This window comes from Aptenodytes patagonicus, chromosome 3 (genome assembly GCF_965638725.1).
Source record: "Aptenodytes patagonicus chromosome 3, bAptPat1.pri.cur, whole genome shotgun sequence".
Taxonomy (NCBI): domain Eukaryota; kingdom Metazoa; phylum Chordata; class Aves; order Sphenisciformes; family Spheniscidae; genus Aptenodytes; species Aptenodytes patagonicus.
In genome coordinates this window covers 34,917,797-34,937,406 of record NC_134951.1, presented here as the reverse complement: position 1 = coordinate 34,937,406, position 19,610 = coordinate 34,917,797, and the positions used below count along the sequence as shown (strand labels likewise).

Below are 19,610 nucleotides of genomic sequence, written 5' to 3'. Positions count from 1 at the left end.
TATTTAGGCTATGGTTGCTTGAGGAATGCTTTTCTGATATGTAGTGCTTGGCTACAGTATCCATACAGAGCTCCTCGTAGGGATGCTGCTGTGCTGACAAAGTTGAGCTTCCCATTTGCTGTAAGAAAATCTGAAATAGGTCTCAGTAATAAAAGTGCCATTTAGCTTCCACTCAAGATTTCTGCTATGTCTGTCAAGGATCATACACCTTGACAAGTCTGACCTGCCAGCAAATCTATGGTGGCAGAAATCTGTAATGGAGAAATAGCTTTTCACTGGTTCACAAAAAGCTAAGCAGATTAGGCCTAACATTGACGTCTGCTATGGTTTGGGGGTTTTTTGCTTTTTGTTTTTTTTTTCCTTTTAAAGGTCATTTTTTGGCATTTGTATTAAGAAAGATTCTGCATCACTCCTTTCCTCTGTTTTAACTCCCGCAGTCTGCAGTACCATTTCAGCATTAGGAAGCCCAAGCTGTACAAAAGACTCAAATAAACAAGGCTTCAATATGACTATATGGAGGGGAGAAGAGGGAGAGGGAGGGATTTTTAACTATTTAGTTTTATGCAGGATAAATGAACTCCATCATCAACTCCTCTTTCTGAACACATTTTGCAAGGAGAAGGGGGGAAAAAATATAAAATTTATGCAGTTTCATTTTTAGATGAGTTTAAATTACGTCTGTTTCATTTTATTCATTGTATTTCACGCAGCAGTCCATTATTCTCTTACATACAAATAAGACTAGTTTTCCCTTGCAGTGAGGTTGCAGTAGATGAATCAAATGTTCTGACACATAAACTACTGGCGTTCACCTATTCCAGGTAAACAGAAAAAGGAATTATGAAATCCTTGTTTGATCCTAAAAACGTAAAGCAGCAGTTTACTTAATCTACAAACAAATAACTGTTTTGTATTTGTGCACAACAGCATTTTTACAATACAATATATAGGGAATGTTACAAATATGATCAAGTCTTTCTCTACCAAAAGAAGGCTGCATTCATTCTAGGATAAAATAGATCCATGCCTGACTTCAAATTTGAAATCATGTCTCTCTTAAAAAAAAAAAAAAATCCCAAACCTCTTAGATCTGAGCTAAACCCTTTAGTGCTTCATATTACAAATCCTTCCATAGAGTCATGTATTTCTTAATCTTTTTAATTCTTCAGTAAACTCATTTGAACCACAGCTGAGTGCTCATTCCAGTGCTGGGTATAATCCTCCCCACCATTCAGACAGTTGGCACATGCTTCACACAGTCCTTCATCTTTCAAATTACCCCTCTGAGACAGAAATTATCCCATCTTCTACAGAGCATCATACATTTTGCAAAGTGAATGAATGCACAGTATTCACATTTAGCATACATGGCCAGTCTTTCTTTGAAATGCCTGACAATTTTTGCTTCCTTCGATGAAGTTTGCATCTTGTTCTTTCCCTCCTGTGTAGTCTCTTGTATTTTTGGACCCAGTCCTTTTACCTTTGCTGTATCAAAAGACTGGGGATAGTAGCTGTTTGATGCAGCAGAGTAAACATGCATCAATTGTTTTCAACCATAATTATGATCAGGTAATAACCTGCTATAAAAATGCTAAGTTCACTGTTCCAGGATAGAATGAAAATTTCCCATTCCCCTCGTTAGTTACTCACAGGAGGTCCTGGTGGCCCCGGTTTTCCTGGGAGGCCTGGTTTGCCTCGTCTTCCCTGGAAACAAAAAAAGAACAACAGACGTTTATAAATGTTACAGCTAGTGACTGATTTGGAGTAAGAATTTTCTTTAAAAGAAAGATTTATTGCCTTGCTTATTATCAAAAAGTTCAAAAACTATCCAAAAGAATACTCTGTATCAGTCATGGCAATGCTATCCAATTCTAGTAATTTTAGGATTGTTTTTAATAATTATGACAAACAGTATATTTGCATCACTGTAACATTTACTTTCACGTTTTAAAGCTATGTCTCAAATGTGAGTGCACATTGATAGGGCTATAAACAGAGCATCTTGATGAGGTGTAAAATACAATAAAAAATTGTATTTTATCTGAATATACCAGAGCTTGGGATGTTAAACTGTGCTGCAGTGGTCACCCTGACTTGCACAGTAAGTACGTATGTGCAATATAACCCAATTAACAAACACCCATACCCTTCTTCTCCAGGATGTGAGAACAAGCAGAAAAGTCAGAAATTTCTTTGCAAAACCAATTCACCTTCCTTATGCAATTACTACTGTCTGTGTATATATTGCAAATGCAACATCATTTGCATTAAAACTTAAGGTCCATAAAAGTCTACTTAAGTTAACGCAAGACTTTCCACTCGTAGTCCAAAAAAAATGCACATGTAATTATTACAATTTTTTACTACAGAACTCGATTGAACAACTGCTGTTTTCACACATGCTTTTTTTAGGAAGATCAACATAAAAATGGAAGTAATTTACAGTCATTTACAACTTTATTGCCAAGCTGAAATCTTATGCACATTTTTTAGAAACAACAGCTGAGAACAACCAATACCTAGGTGTGATGGTAAAAAAAAAAGTATTATATCCATAAAGACTAAACTTTTCCCTTGCATATGGCAAACGTAAATTAACAAAAAGCATTAGGGGGACGTCCTGGTGAAGCCTTGGCTTAAGAACTTAAAAAATGAAAATGCTTGCTGACAGCTCACAATTAACACATAGGGGTATTTCTGTAAGCTATGATCCCTAATTCTAAGCCTGCTTCTGTGTTTTATTAAATGATGATCTCACAGAAACTGCAGAAGTAATCTAAGGAACGGCGACTGAAATCTCAGCTTTGCTCTTTACAGGTGAGAGCCCTGATCTGTAGGGAACGACTCTCACGCTCTACCTCTCATTAATCTTGATCTATGCTGAGGGGAAACAAGATGATGACAGTAAGGATGGAAAATCCCTCTTCCTCACACCGTGCAGCTCACCAGGGTAACCTCTTGCCTAGATGCCAGAGACTCTCCTGAGAAGCAGGAGGTAGGGATTCGGAGCCCTTCAAGTTGAAGAAAGAACCGAACAAGGGTTGTGGGGATGTGTTTCATCCACCGGGCTGTGCCACACGACATGCACCCTGCCACCACAGTTTTATGAAGGTCCTCGGTCAGTCAGTGTGTTTTAAGGGCAACATGAAAAAAAACCCCACCTCAGCATATTTGGAGTGCCAAATTCCTGGGTCTTAACTAGCTGAGACATATGTTATGTGCTGAGCTGTTTAATCCCGCCAGTACTCGCACATGCCGGGCTGTAACTGGGGCAGCTCAGAGTAAATTTTCAGAACCAAAATATGGTACTAGGTGCCTATATTGGGCTCAAGGCTATACTGCCCCTTACAACCCTCCCCCAGCATGTCCTCTGCTGTGTTGGTAACACTGTCCACGCAGCCCTGTGACTAGCCAGAGCTGGGAACTCATCCAGGCTAAGGATGGCCCACAAAAAAGTAGAGTTGTTTTTGACTTTGATCGGTTCATTGATGCAGTTCACTGGGCAACCAAGTAGCTTGCCTGGCCTGACAGAGGGCACGGTACTGGGAAAGGCACACATGCACAAGAAAAGGGGGCTGCTGTTAACTAGATCCAGACTTTTGGACTGATCTCTACTTCAGTAATACAGATGGAAACTAATATTTCCTGACTTTTTTGAAAAACAGTAAACTTTCCTTAGCAAGTATGAAAACCAGATTGAGAGGTAATGATGTAAGTAATAAACAAAGATAAATTGCTTCATACTTTTTAAATAGTCCCTCTGAGTTATAATGATCTATACTGTTGACTTCTTGAAGCACCTTCCTTTTCCTGTTTGGACTTATTTAAAGTATCCTGAGGATGACACTTAAAATCTCAGCAGTCTAAACAAAGTATCAAGGAAGTGTCAGGGGGAAGAAGGCAGGGCTTTGACTAGCAGACACAGCTGTGAACGAGGTGTTAATTACACAGGAAAACATGGAATATGTTGGGAAGGCAATTTTATCTCTATTTACAAGATGAGCTAAAATGTGATTTATGACATACTGCAAAGTCAAAACTTGACAAACTTTCTGAAAAATCAGTTATAAAAAAAAATAAAAATTGGGGTTAGTTATTTTTCACTGTCATTTATTAATTACCAGAACACTTACCCGGTGAAACACAGAAGAAACACTTGCCCTACCTTTTATCCAATCATTATATTATTAGTCATTATACTATGTGCCATGTGTACAAAAACCCTGTAGAACAATCACACAGATTGGTATGAAGCATCAGCTTTTTCTAGAGGAACAAAAGTCCTTTTTTTTCCTACATGCACCCTGCTAAACTCTCTGATAATTTAATTTTAACACAGAAATACGTAAACACTACCTTTCAGCAATGCCTTTCAGATACAGAGATTTAAATGTTAGGGATACACACAGCTCCACCTACTTGCCAGCACTCCTGCTTCTCTATGACTTCCCACCATCAGTATGGAAAAAATTAAAATATATAGTAGAGTGTAAGTAGAGAAAAGTAGTTTATGTTTTTGTTTAGGATAATTAAAACAATTAGAAGAGTATTTTTGATAAGCTCATTATGGCCTTGCCTTGAGCAGACCATGAGCCAGACTGAGACTAAATATTTACGGTTTGATTCTGAGTCTTCCTTCTAGCAAGAAAGAAGAAGTGAAAAACATCTCGGTGCCCTCTCTGGTTCGTTGAGTGGGCTTAGCGGAGAGCCACAGTTCCCATCTCCTGTTCAGAAGCAGGTCTTGGCAGCCCTGTGAGAGCTGCACTCGCTGCCGTAGTGCTGTGCGTGGGGCAGGCAGCTGGCACAGGAGGCCCATTACCTTCATTCAGTTGAGTTCACTGAGCAAATATTGGGGTTATAAAACCCCTCAAAATATAAATAAATATTCTAGGCATCACATACTTCAACTAAATAAAAAATACAATACCACCTACACTAACTTAAAAAAGATAAGTGGCATCAACAAGTTGTCTAATGCTACTTAGAATATTATCTAAAGAAAAGAAAACCAAAACAATTGCTGGTTATTTCCTTTGTGCTGCATACATTTTTGTCGGCAATCAATGTGATAAGAAGTTGTCTAAATGTTACTGATATTGCAACCTGTGCCCTTGACTCATGAAATGCCTGCCTTCAACTAATTTGGACAGTCAGCTACTTTCCTCTTTTCCACAGGACAAACTTCAGCTACAACACACACAAATCATTCAAATAACGACTGCTTGGTTAGGGGCAAAAAAGATAAAATATAAAAAAAAAAATAAATGAGAAATTACATGCTTCAGCAAACCCCAGCTGAGTGCCTAGATGAAGTACACAGTCAACTGCACTCTTTATTCCTCTCTTCCTTCGCCCCTTCTGTTAATCAAAATGACTTGACGAGCTTTGCCTTACATTAGATGTAAAGCTGTTCAGAAGAGAGGCTCTGTGCATCTTTCCATAAGCTTGTGCCCTGATTCTGACTGCCGCCCCTGGGCACGGCTGCAGGTCCAACACACAATGCAAGAATTCAAAGTCTATATTGTAACCCCCTGCTGTACCATGTTGCATCCATCTATTCGCATATCTCTAACTACGGAAGAGTAAGATCGCTAATCCTAGTGTCTAAAAATAAGCTGCGGATTATTTTAGGATAAAATCGAGCAGAGTTATGTAGGAATGCTGACATGATTTATGGAAATAATAATTTAAAGAACCCACACTTGAGTACGAAGGGAAAAGTTCTTAGAATAAGCCCGTGTGAATTTTCAAGGGACGCTGCTAATTAGCAGTTCCTGAAATACATCATCACATTTCAAAACAGGAACTAGTTCTAGAGAAAGTAGGAAGCTGGGCTTTAAAGTCTTAACTACTGTAGTTATTATGCAAGATTAATGATGCTTATGTAACTCTTTTGCCAAGCTAAACTAAGATTCTCTTGATTAATCCTCAAAACCAGACTGACAAAGGGACAGATACACCCGAAGCAGGAGGCACGTGGAAAGTAAAGACCCTCGTCTCAGAGTGCCCAACCGATGGACACCCCGTCAGCCCCTTGGGCACTTAAACGCAGCCATGCGAGTGGAGCTCTGGGCAGTTAAAAACCTGTTTCTCCAGATGCCCAAAGCTGCCACCAAGCAGCCAGACAAGTCCCAGTGCCCACGCTAATTCAGAGTACAGAAAAGAGGTTTTCCTTTGTCTCAGTCCTCTAAGCTGATACGCCTAGTCCATATAAACTTCCCAGTTTTCCCTCTCTGTCTGTAGTCACAACCCTGTGCTCCTGGCAGTTCACCTGGAGCTTGCAGAGCTCCAACCAACTCTAACCCAGGGGAAACCCAGCCCAGCCCAAAGCTGGTGACAGTCCTCTGCTCCATGGGTTACCAGAAAAAAATTGCCAGACTGCCGTTTTAGGGGAATGAAGGCAGACATCACATGGCAGTATCAGTAAGAAAGCCAGTTCAAGAGCTAATTGGAAACAGAAGATTAGAATTAATCACAAAAATCAGAGCGATCACCCATCCAACCCAGTTACACAACAGTGTGCATCTACCGATCGGTTGTGGGACAGGGGAAGGTTCTCCAGGATCCAAATCAACTATTAGACAGTTCACAAAGTGAAAATTACAAACCTACAACAAATGCACAGCCTGAATATAGTTATTATTTTCCATCATGCATTTAGTCAAAAATTTGGTAATATCTAAAGAGGGCTTTGACATTTAACCACCTGACTGCAGAACTGCTGTTAATAAGAGTTTTGTCATTAACTTTGGTAGTGTCACAATTGCACAAGTTTTTTTTAATCCTTAGAAATCTTATAGTTTGGATATTCTCTTTCCTAAATTGGAAATCTATGTTGCAGTCAATGAAACCTTTTTAACCTCAGTAATACAGCGTTAGGACTTGAACGTACAATTCCTTCTTCAATCCTATTAACCCTGGCCTTGAGGATGTATTATGGTAACCAGTGTATTACAAATTAACGTCTGTATTAAATGTTAAACCTGAATAAACTCACGGGAAATAAGGCCAGAAGGCAAGAAGTTAAGCCGTTTGCAGAAAACAAGTGAAAGTCTGCCCCTCACATCCCACTAAAGCCTTTCACAGAAACACAGCTCACAGAAGAACAGAGCACACAGACCCTAATCCCCTATTTTGGAAAGGAAGTCACTAGGGAGTTCCTCGCTAATGCAGAAGCATTCCTGCACTCAACCTTGGATCTCTAATTTTAGGAATGAGTTCCAATAAACTCTACTTTCTTCATTTTTGTATTAATAAAATGGTAAAAGGGAGCACCTAGCCAGACTACATAATATTATTCAAATCTATTTAACAAACATCAAAAAAAGTCCTTAAACAGGCATAGCAGTGCCAAGAAATGAAATGCCACAACCTATTCTGCCAACAAATCCCTACACAAAATCCATCACAATTTTTCAAGTGTATTCACAAAAGTGCATTTTAAATTCAAAATCACTTGCAGAAGTATTTTTCAACTACATTTAGATATTTTTATAATGAACACCTTAATTTTCAATTATGAGAAATAATTTCCTATTATCTCATGTTGCTATACCTTTTGCTAAGAGACATGAAAAGAAATATTGATAATAGAGTATTTGGAAGGGACCCTGAAAATTCTAAATGAGATCTTAAAAGTGAAATAATTTCTGCTATTCCATTAAAAGTTAGATTTTAATTTTTTCAATGGAAAATAACACAGAAATTAAAAAATAATAGAACTATTTTCTAATTGACAAATCTGTCTTCTACATTCTAAATTACAACCTTTTTCATCTCATTTTTAAATGCCAAAGTGGGAAAAATACAATTTTTTTTTTAAGCTGTATCCTACGTTACTGGTTATTTACTCTGCTTTTAAGATAGAGACATTCTGGTAGAAAAACTGAAAATTATCTCTCTCTCTTTTACATTAACCATTTTTAGATTGTTAAATACCCGAGTGAAGGAATGTACAGCACTCCAACTTAAAGATAAAATCAGACTGGAGCTTTGCATACTTAAAAACAACTTACATCAAAGTCAAGAAGGACTGAGAAGATTAAAAGAGATTCCAAAACTCCAGAGCTGTAGCTGTGAAAAATATTGTTTGCTCTGTGCCAGGAGCCTGACCTACTATGCAGTAATTATCATAGCTCTGTAAAGCTTGTTTTACAATTGGTTGAGTACAACATTTATTCATTGAACTAGAAAACAAATTATGTCAAAGAAATATTTAAGTTCTATAAACCAGATAAATGCAACCTGAATTTAAATTAATTTTGATGTCTCTCTAAATAATTATGTTAAGAAAATCTAACAGCTCCCCACCCATTTATTTATTTAGGAAGATTTTCCACTGTGTCACAATAATTTTATTCGTGCTTGATTAGAAAAACTTGTAATCTTGGAGAGTAAATTGATTATTAACATAAGGCAAGTGTTGCAATTTCACAAGGTCCCTCCAAACACATAATTTTAGTGAAATCAATGCTGAAACACTAGATAGGACAACCCAAAGGACTCTCAGTTTTATGAGGTGTTTATTACTAAGATAATTCTAAAATAACCTCCTCTTCAGTGAAGTATTTGGAATTATAAACACAACAATTGGAAATAAGGAAGTAGTTTCAAAAATATTTACTTCAAGACACCTGCAGCTTCCCAAGGAATAGCGAGTCAAGAATACGGCTATGGTATCGTAGAAAGATTTGTCAATGTTTGAACTGAATTCATCACTGGAACCAGGGAAACCACCAAAGTGGAGAATCAGTCTGTTTAATACACATGAAACATTTCCAAAAATCCTATTAATCCATAAAAATGAAGTTGTTGGCAGCTATGCTGAGAATAAGCTAGAGCTATTTAAATAAAAAGATACAGAATCATCTGGGTTGGAAGGGACCTCTTGAGATGATCTAGTACAATCCCCCTCCTCAAGCAGGATCAATTGTCCAGGACTGTGTCTACTCAACTTTTGAATATCTCCACCTATGGAGACTCCACAACCTCTCTGGGCAACTTGTATCAGTTTTCAGAATCATAGAATAGTTTGGGTTGGAAGGGACCTCTAAAGGTCATCTAGTCCAACCCCCCTGCCGTGGGCAGGGACATCTTCAACTAGATCAGGTTGCTCAGAGCCCCGTCCAACCTGACCTTGAATGTTTCCAGGGATGGGGCATCCACCACCTCTCTGGGCAACCTGCGCCAGTGTTTCACCACCCTCAGCGTAAAAAATTTCTTCCTTCGATCTAGTCTCAATCTACCCCCCTTTAGTTTAAAGCCATTCCCCCTTGTCCTGTCGCAACAGGCCCTGCTCAAAAGTTTGCCGCCATCTTTGTTATAAGCCCCCTTTAAGTACTGATAGGCTGCAATAAGGTCTCCCCAAAGCTGCCTCTTCTCTAGGCTGAACAACCTCAACTCTCTCAGCCTTTCTTCAGAGGAGAGGTGTTTCATCCCCCTGATCATTTTCGTGGCCCTCCTCTGGACCCGCTCCAACAGGTCCGTGTCTTTCTTATGCTGAGGGCTCTAGAGCTGGACACAGTACTCCAGGTGGGGTCTCACCAGGGCAGAGTAGAGGGGCAGAACCACCTCCCTCGACCTGCTGGCCACACTTCTTTGGATGCAGCCCAGGACACGATTGGCCTTCTGGGCTGTGAGCACACACTGCTGGCTCATGTCCAGCTTTTCATCCACCAGTACCCCCAAGTCCTTCTCAGCAGGGCTGCTCTCAATCCTTTCATCCCCCAGCCTGTATTGGTACTGGGGGTTGCCCCGACCCAGGTGCAGGACCTTGCACTTGGCCTTGTTGAACCTCATGAGGTTCACACGGGCCTACTTCTCGAGCTTGTCCAGGTCCCTCTGGATGGCATCCCGTCGCTCTGGCGTGTCAACCACACCACTCAGTTTGATGTCATCTGCAAACTTGCTGAGGGTGTACTCGATCCCACTGTCCATGTCATTGATGAAGACATTAAACAGTACTGGTCCCAGTACAGACCCCTGCGGGATGCCACTTGTCACCGATCTCCATCTGGACATTGAGCCGTTGACCACTACCCTCTGGATGTGACCATCCAACCAATTCCTCACCCACCAGACAGTCCACCCATCAAATCTATACCTCTCCAGTTTAGAGAGAAGGATGTTGTGGGGGACTGTGTCAAAGGCCTTACAGAGGTCCAGACAGATGACATCTATAGCCCTTCCCATGTCCACTGGTGTAGTCACTCCATCATAGAAGGCCACTAGGTTGGTCAGGCAGGACTTGCCCTTGGTGAAGCCATGCTGGCTGTCTCAGATCACCTCCCTGTCCTCCATGTACCTTAGCATAGCTTCCAGGAGGATCTGTTCCATGATCTTCCCAGGCACAGATGTGAGACTGACTGGCCTGTAGTTCCCCGGGTCTTCCTTTTTTCCCTTTTGAAAAATGGGGGTTATGTTTCCCCTTTTCCAGTCAGTGGGAACTTCACCGGACTGCCACGGCTTCTCAAATACGATGGATAGTGGCTTAGCAACTTCATCCGCCAGTTCCCTCAGGACCCGTGGATGCATCTCATCAGGTCCCACGGACTTGTTCACCTTCAGGTGCCTTAGATGGTCTCGAACCTGATCTTCTACAGTGGGCGGCTCTTCATTCTCCCAGTCCCCGCCTTTGCCTTCTGCAGCTTGGGCGGTGAGGCTTGAGCACTTGCTGGTGAAGACGGAAGCAAAAAAGTCATTGAGTACCTCCGCCTTCTCCATATCCCGGGTAACCAGGTCTCCCATTTCGTTCCGGAGAGGGCCATTTTTCCTAGTCTTCTTTTTATCCCCGACATACCTACAGAAGACAGGTATTTAATTCTATCAGGGCTTTAACTTTCCTAACCTGATCCCTGGCTGCTCGGACAATTTCTCTGTATTCCTCCCAGGCTACCTGTCCTTGCTTCCACCCTCTGTAGGCTTTCTTCTTGTGTTTGAGTTTGTCCAGGAGCTCCTTGTTCATCCATGCAGGCCTCCTGGTGTTTTTGCCTGACTTCCTCTTTGTTGGGATGCATCGCTCCCGAGCTTGGAGGAAGTGACCCTTGAATATTCCCCAGCTTTCTTGGGCCCCTCTTCCCTCCAGGGCTTTGTCCCATGACACTCTACCAAGCAGCTCCCTGAAGAGGCCAAAATCCGCTCTCCTGAAGTCCAGGGTAGTGAGCTTGCTGCGCGCCCTCCTCGGTGCCCTCAGGATCTTGAACTCCACCCTTTCATGGTCACTGCAGCCCAGGCTGCCCTTGAGCTTCACATTCCCCACCAGCCCCTCCTTGTTGGTGAGAACAAGGTCCAGCACAGCACCTCTCCTTGTTGCCTCCTCTATCACTTGGAGAAGGAAGTTATCATCAATGCCTTCCAGGAACCTCTCGGATTGCTTATGCCCTGCCATGTTGTCCCTCCAACAGGTGTCGGGGTGGCTGAAGTCCCCCATGAGGAGCAGGGCTTGTGAGGGTGAGGCTGCTCTTATCTGTCTGTAGAGGGCCTCATCCTCTTGGTCTTCCTGGTCAGGTGGCCTGTAGCAGACCCCCACCGTAATGTCACCTGTCCCTGCCTTCCCTTTAATCCTGACCCACAAGCTCTCGGTCGGCTCCTCATCCATCCCCAGGCAGAGCTCTATGCACTCCAGCTGGTCATTGACACAGAGGGCAACACCTCCTCCTCATCTCCCCTGCCTGTCCTTCCTAAAGAGCCTGTATCCCTCCGTCCCAACACTCTAGTCATAGGAGACATCCCACCATGTCTCCGTGATGCCAATAAGGTCGTAGCCCTGCAGGCATGTGCACGTCTCTAACTCCTCTTGTTTAATTCCCCACGCTACGTGCGTTTGCATAGAGGCATTTAAGTTGGGCCCCCAATGAAGCTGTCTTACTGGCTGGAGTTCCTTTGTGCTGCTCTTCAGGTGTTCTCCTGAAGGTCAGCAACCTGTGATCCTTCTCCAGGCTCTGGGCATCTATTGCTGGCCCTGGCATCAAGCTGGTAGGAGTGGGATGGATTGAGGTTCCCCTCCCCTGGCAACTTCAGCTTAAAGCCCTCTTCACCAGCTTGGCAAGCCTATGACCAAAGATGCTCTTCCCCTTCATCTGACAGATGGACCCCCTCAGCCCCTAGTAGACCAGGTTTCTCAAAGTGAGTCCCATGGTCTAAGTAGGTGAACCCCTGGCTGTGGCACCAGTCCCGTAACCATCTGTTGACTAGCCAGATTTGACTGGCCCTTTCAGACCCCTTCCCTTTGACTGGGAGGATTGATGAAAAACTACCCGCGCTCCCGAGTCCCTTACTGCCGCTCCCAGGGCTCTGTAATCCTTCTTGATAGTCCTCAGACTGCTCCTGGCTGTGTCACTGGTGACCACGTGAAACAACAGCAGTGGATAATAGTCAGTGGACTGTACGAGGCTTGGTAGCCTCTCAGTGGCATCCCTGATATGAGCCCCTGGTAAGCAGCACACCTCTCTAGAGACTGCGTCCGGTCGGCAAATGGGTGCCTCCGTACCTCTCAGAAGAGAGTCGCCTACTACTATCACCCGTCGCCTTTTCTTCGTTGCGCTGGTTGTTATACGGGGGGCAGATCGGGCTGCCTTACTCAGCTCCAGTGTCTCTCCTGATGTGATGCGTCATTCCTCTGCAGCCTGCAGAGCGGTGAAACGGTTCTGCAAGGGCACCTCAGACTTCGGGGCAAGTCTCTTCCTCCTGTTGGTCCTTGCCGTTGCAACCGTCCATCCTTCTGCATTATTGGCCCCCCTCCCTTGTGTGTGTGCCAGTGGAGAGTTTTTGGCTGTTTGGCCATGGGCCCGCTGCAGGCTGTGTGTGGAACCAGCTGTCTAACTCCTTCTCCCTGATGTTACGCAGTCTTCTCACTGCCTCCTGCAGCTCAGCCACCTGCTGCAGGAGGTCCTCGACCTGGGCACACCTTTTGCAGGCAGGTCTGCTGCCTGTCCCTGCCCCAGGAGAAGGGTCTAGGCACTTCCTGCAGCCTGAGGTCTGCGCTGCAGCCTCTCCCTTCAGCAGCTCTGTCTGGGTGGAGGCACTGGCCACTGCTGGGGTAGATGGTGCAGACCCCCAGCTGGAGCTGCAGCCTTTCTTCTCAAATGAGTGCCCGCCATTCTGCCTTGAGGGTCAGGTAGGATGAGTGCCCTTGACCTGTGCAGATGGTCACAGAACGGTGCCTGGTTGCTGGGTTATGTGTACTCCAAGTCCCCCACTTGGCCCGCGGAATGCCCCTCCTTCGAAGAGGCGCTCTCCCTGTGCACCCTCCCATGCAAACTGATGTGCCATGCCCTAGCTGATGTGCCACGCCCCCTGTTTGACCACCCTCACAATAAAAAAGTGTTTTCTTGTGTTCAGATGGAATTTCCTGTTTTTTAATTTGTGCCCACTGCCTCTTGGTCTGTCACTGGCAACTGCTGAGGAGAATCTGGCTCCCTCTTCTTCATTCCCTCACATCAGGTATTTATACACACTGATAAGATCCCCTCGAGCCTTCTCTTCTCCAGGCTGAAAAGTCCCAGCTCTCTCAGCCTCTCCTTTTATGAAAGATCCTCCAGTCCCTTTAATCTGCTTTGTGGCCCTGTGCTAGACCCACTTCAGTAAGTCTATGTCCTCCTTGATGTGGTCTCACCAGTGCTGAGCAAAGGGGAAGGATATGTCCCCTGACCTGCTGGCAATGCTCTTCCAAATGCAGCCCAGGATATTGTTGGCCTTTTTTTGCCACGAGGGTGCATTGCTGACTCATGGTCTTCTTGTTGTCCAGCAAATTCTTCTCCACAAAGCTTCTTCCCATACAGTTTGCTTCCAGTGTATACTGATACCTGGAGTTATTGCTCCCTAGGTGCCGGATTTTGCATTTCCCCTTGTTGAACTTCATGTGCTTCCTCTTGCCCCAGTTCTCTGCTACATTCTGCCCCATTGTCCAGGTCATTAATGAAGATGCTGGACAGTTCTGGCTCCAGTATTGAGCCCCGGGGTACACTACTAGTGACTTGTCTCCAACTGGACTTTGTGCCACTGATCACAACCCTCTGGGCCCAGTTGTTCAGCTGGTTTTCAATCTACCTCACTGTCCACTTATTTAACCTGTACTTTGTCAGCTTGCCTATGAAGTTGACGAGATTAAGTTATGGGAGATAGCGCCAAAGGCTTTGCTAAAGTTGAGGTCAACAACATCCACTGGTCACCTCTCATCCACCAAGCTAGTCACCTCATTGTAGATGGCAATACAGTTGGTCAAGCATGATTTCCCCTTCATAAATCTGTGCAGACTATCCCAATCACCTTCTTGTCCTTCATGTGTTCAGAAATAGTTTCCAGGAGGATTTCCTCTATCACATTCCCAGGGACTGAAGTGAGGCTGATTGGCCTGTAGTTCCCCAGATCTTCCTTCTTGAAGATAGAAGTGATATTTGTTCTCTTCCAGTCTTCAGAAACTTCTCCCAGTCACTACGACCATTCAAAAATAATAAAGAGTGGCCTTGCAATGACATCAGCCAGCTCCCTCTGCACTTGTGGATGCAACCCGTCAGGCCCCTCGCACTTAGAGGGCTCTGTCCTCCATTTGAAGCTGCCTGGGTGCAAGAGTCCGACAGCAAACTATACTACTTCAGTAGTGCCTGGGTCCTGTGCCTTGTGACCATTATCTTTAAGGATGTGTATGCTGGACAGAGAAAGTTTGCTGGCCTCTTCTTTGTGCCCTTCTGCATGAAATGCTGTGCAAACTGCTGCACATCTGTTGGCTGCTTCTGTTATCGCTGCACAAACTGCTGCATCGCCTGGCTGTTATATAGTCCTCTTCCTGGCATGGGCTAAAAGGGTGCTCAAGCCTCACTAATCAGGGGTCAGCTAGAACAAAGGCTGCAGGCACCCTTTGATTAAGGACAGCTGATGGGAGTTCATTTGAAGCTGCTAGAGCTACCCTTACCTTAGCCTTACCTGGCAGCAACAGGCACCCTCAGTTTCCTCAGAGGTTTCCCAGAAGTGCCCAAATCTCAAGAAGATATCAAGGAGATCTAAAAGAAGCAGAAACTGCTGCACAAACTGCTGTGTATGTTAGCTGTGTGCTGGGCCTGGCTCTTCTATAGGCCAACTGAATGAAAAATGACCATTTCTAGATTTCACATTATAGCCATCTAACAATGTTGCTTTGATGCTTTGCATTAAGAGAATTTTTGGAATTCACTAAAATATTATATTAAAAAATTAAATCGTTTTCAGAAAAAATAGTATTTATAAAAAATGCATCAAGTTCAGGGAAAATGCCTGCTACAAAAATATCCAACTGAAATTAAGCATTAATTTCCAAAACCTTTGGAATTATATTTTGGAAATATAAATTCCACTTCACTGCATTTAACATAGTAAAGGCAGAGTCTGGAACACTCCATGCAGTCTGTAATCATAAGTAGTAGAAATTTTTAAGAAGGTACAGCAACATGACAAAATAATTTGAGGACTTTAGAAAATTCTTTACATGGGGAGCTGAAAGACCTTAGTTGAATTTTCTCAAAAGTACATGGAATGGTGATTTGATTACAGAGAAAAAACTTTAAATATCTCTTTAATGTAAAGCAGACGTTAAAAAAAACAGTTGTCAGAGGCTTAAGCTAAGTGCCCAAGCGTAAAATAAAAAGCACATTTTGAAATGTGGGATTGACAAGAAACACTAGAACAAAGAAATCAAGGAGACTTGTGAAGTCTCTGTTGTTGATGTCTTTCAGGTAGAAACTACTTCTGTGAAAGATATACTTAACTAAAGTGCAGGAATATTGAGGAAAATAATAAAGTCCTGCATAACGCAGGAAGCCAGAAAGATGGCGCAGTTGTCCACTGTGGTTTAAATTCCACGCAATGCTAGGTTAGCACCCAATCTTTCTATTTTTTGTTGGTCAGTCATATTGGACCAGGGACTTTTCTGAGTAGCATCTAATTACCTTCTGAAGCTCATGATGTCATTCTGAGCACTGGTGTAATAGTATCAAGTTGCTGCAGCAGTAACATGCTGCTCTGAATGCCTGAAGCCAGCAAGAGGGACACTGAAAAATTATGTATGAAAGTAATACCCACAGAATGGTCTAGCGCCTCTCATGTAGGAATGAGGAAAAGAGAATGAGTAGCTGTCTCTACTGGCCCACTTCTCCTAGTGACGAGAATTAAAAACAAAGGCTCTCACTTAGCAAGGCCTCATGTCTAACATAAAACACTTCACTAAAGATAACAAAACTAAAAAATTATACTACTCACCAGTGGTAGAGCAAGGAGAAACACTGGTCTTTTTGCAGGAACAGCAAAGGTTTGAGGACTCCTTGCACCCACAGGAAAGCACAATGCTGGCTAACACATGTTAGTGGAAGTGGGTACCATGACAAAAGGAGAAACATAAGGGCAGTACATGCTTATACAAAATTTAACTAAGTTTGCTCAAGAGACTGTCACAACAAAAAAGACCTTTAAATGAGTATTGTATATGTCTCGGAGAATCAGAATCAGAAATAAGTTCACTGTATGGTCTCTGGATATGGCCAGATTATCATGTAGCCACTATTTCTTCTGCCATAACCATTACTTTCCTCTTCTAAATAACACCCTATATAAGGATGCACCATGTATGATGAATCGCTGAATATCCGTTTTTTGGTAGAGCTACAACAAATGCTAAGTAGTTTCTTTTGTGTAGATACAGAAGCATGGTAGTAAACAGAAAGCCAATTGCTTCACTTTAGCTCACAACTTTGTTCCTCCTTTTTTATTGCTCTGCAAAGGAAACAAGCTATGTAAGTCTGAAGATCATTCTTTGTACTATCTCATTGCTCGTGAAGATTGCTCTCTTCTGCATAAGCCAGCTATATGCAGAATGAGAAGACATAACAAAGGAGGAAAAGGTGTCACAATAAGTGGAGAAAGAATGGGAACTAACGAGTTTACTCATATAAACATAACCAATACACTTGCTAAATGCTAGACTATCAACGTGTTTATTCAGAAAAGAAATATTTTGCTACTACACCAGTACGAAAGAAGTAATATGCATATGAATCCAATTTTTATTTATCGTTGCACTAGTTCTTCTCCATGACTGCACTACTTCAAATTTTCAGTGAGTTTGAAATTTTCTCTTTAAGCAAAGCCAAAAAATAGAGCGTACATCCTGATACAGGATCCTTTAGTGCTGCACAGATCTAGTCAAAGAGCTTTCAGGGTTTCACCTCTCTCATTCTGAATGATCTCCCTACAGCACATTTCTGTAAATGTATGACATTAGTGTACGCTGTTTTCTGCAAACTCTTTCGTCCTTTGGGATATCTGGAAAGCATCGAGGGAGACCAACTCGGACAGAAGACATTTCACACACTTCTGTCATCAAGTTCCATGGCTGACTTATTTGTGTACCATCACTTAAACGTGTAAGAACCTAACCTGCTCTTTGACGTGGGAGCAAGATCATATCCCAGCATGATTGTATAGTAGTAATACATCGGATCACCAAGCCACAGAAAGTGACATATTTGTTGTTTTAATAATCACGTGTTGGCTCAAATGATACCATGTAACTCTATCTACAGTTCATCCACTGGACAAAAGCTGTTACCACTTTATTTAAAATAATGTATTGATCCCCGTTTGCTCTTGAAATAAATAACCTGCAGTCATCATCTAATTCAGTGATGTTGTAAATTTGCGCTTGTAAGCCAATTTCACATATATGTCAATAAGTATTTTAAGGTTGGCATAACTTTGAACTAAAAACCTACAATTCAGTTAAACTTTATGTTTATTATAATTATGCAATGATATATAATTATACTTATTCTATTTCCATAATAATAATAATATGTATTTTTACTATGCAATTTTTGATGCAGATTATTCCTGTGAGGTGAAAGAAATAGTACTACCCAGACTTATTCCTCTTAATAGGGGTACACTTGTCCTAGTTACCTCTACAGTGAACGCAGGGAGACAGGTGCCCACTCTGGGACAGGGTCTCACCTTTAGTATTTCTTAGTAGTTCTAATATTAAACTCTGATCTTGGATGATATAATAAAATCCCACTTAAGACACTTTAAAAATGAAAATGCATGGCTCAGGCCAGTTCAAAGGAGGAAGAAATCCACTGGCGTGGCTTTTTTTCTTCCCTTTCTATCTCATTTTGTACTGTCGCTTACCTAAGTCACTAGCTCTAACATGAGCCTTCTACATGTTTTTTTGAGTTTTTGACAATATCACCATTAACATCGTTAATTTTCCTCAGTTCCTTATATCTTGCTTTGATGTGTGTTGAGAGGTCTAACTTACACACTTAATGATTCTCCTCTCAACGCTTTATTGATCTAAGCCTAATTTTCAAAGGAGTTGAACACTTAAAAATGCTGCTGAGGTAAGTGCGAATTAAAACTTGAATATAACAAGTACAATGCGAATGGAAAGGTTAAAAAAATTCAGGTTCTCAAAGTGTGGCATCCAAATGGAATAGATACTTTCAAACGTTTTGGAGTGGGTTTTTTTTTTCCCCTGACATGTTACAGTTCCAGTCTGCAAAATGGGCACAGTATCACTTTTAGGTCTGAACAATATGTTGAAGAAAAATCATCAGTTAGTTACGCACTCAATATTACGCTTTAATCTTCAAAAGACAGTCCATGACAAAACCAGTAACTTCATATAATGTGAAAGATGTGGAGGATCTGCTGGAAGTAGAACAGAGGAACATGACATCTATAATTAAATAAAAAGGAATATTTAATAGCCATTAGATGTGCACCGTCCTGTTTGTCATTAAACAGAGCAGAGATCTTGTTACAAACAGTATGTTATTGTGTAATTAAATGTATTGGAAATGCAAATGCACATGGGAGTTGAATTAAGACTGCAAACTATGTTATTAATGCTTGGGCGGGGGTGGCCAGCAGAAAGAGTATTGTTGTGAGCATCTCACTGGTAGAAAGATAAAGACAGATGCTGAGGCTCTACAGTCTGCTGTTCCCATTGTTTGGCTCAAGGCAACTGTGTGCATGGCCGAGATTATAAAACAATCAGCGATCCTGTTTTTATAGAGATTGGAGTGAGACAGCAGTTCAACTTTATGTGTGAATAGGAAATGTCCATAATGAATGTATCAACGCCCTAATTCCCACTGCAAAATGGAAAAAAAAAAAAGTATTTCCAAATTCATTTATCCACCATTATAATACAGTGTGTTAACTCTGAATCTTTGCCTCAAAAATTAAGAAGTTCAAAGAGTGATGTCTCTAAAACACAGCCATATTTATAACTGTTCCTAAAGGAGAACTAATAAATGGTGTGTTTCTGCAGATTCAATACTCCACAGAAAAACACTCTAAAATATGCTAAAACTGGATATCCATAGCTTTTCAGTATCCTGGATATTTAATTGCATAACAGTAAGAGTCATAGTAATTATAAAATCCTTAATAGCATGTTAATATGCTATTAAATATGCTTTAATAGCGTATTCACCACATAACTTTTGATTCTCCCTTACTACGTTGACTTTTTCTGAACAGGTTCTCAATCCTTACTGTGAAACTTAAATAACCTCAGCTTTCAAATTTTCATGTTCAACTTAAGTAAAATTTAGTACTATTTTTATAACTTAAAAAAACAA

At 41.9% G+C, this 19,610-nt stretch overlaps 1 protein-coding gene across 4 annotated transcripts in view; it reads right to left on the bottom strand.

Moving 5' to 3' along the window:
* Window positions 1-19,610, bottom strand: part of COL19A1 (collagen type XIX alpha 1 chain) — a 204,116-nt gene that overhangs the window by 62,875 nt on the left and 121,631 nt on the right. For all 4 annotated transcript variants that reach the window (XM_076333004.1, XM_076333006.1, XM_076333005.1 and 1 more), the window contains one exon: window positions 1,651-1,704. In XM_076333004.1, coding sequence (XP_076189119.1) covers window positions 1,651-1,704 — 54 coding nt within the window. The remainder of the gene's footprint in view (window positions 1-1,650; window positions 1,705-19,610) is intronic.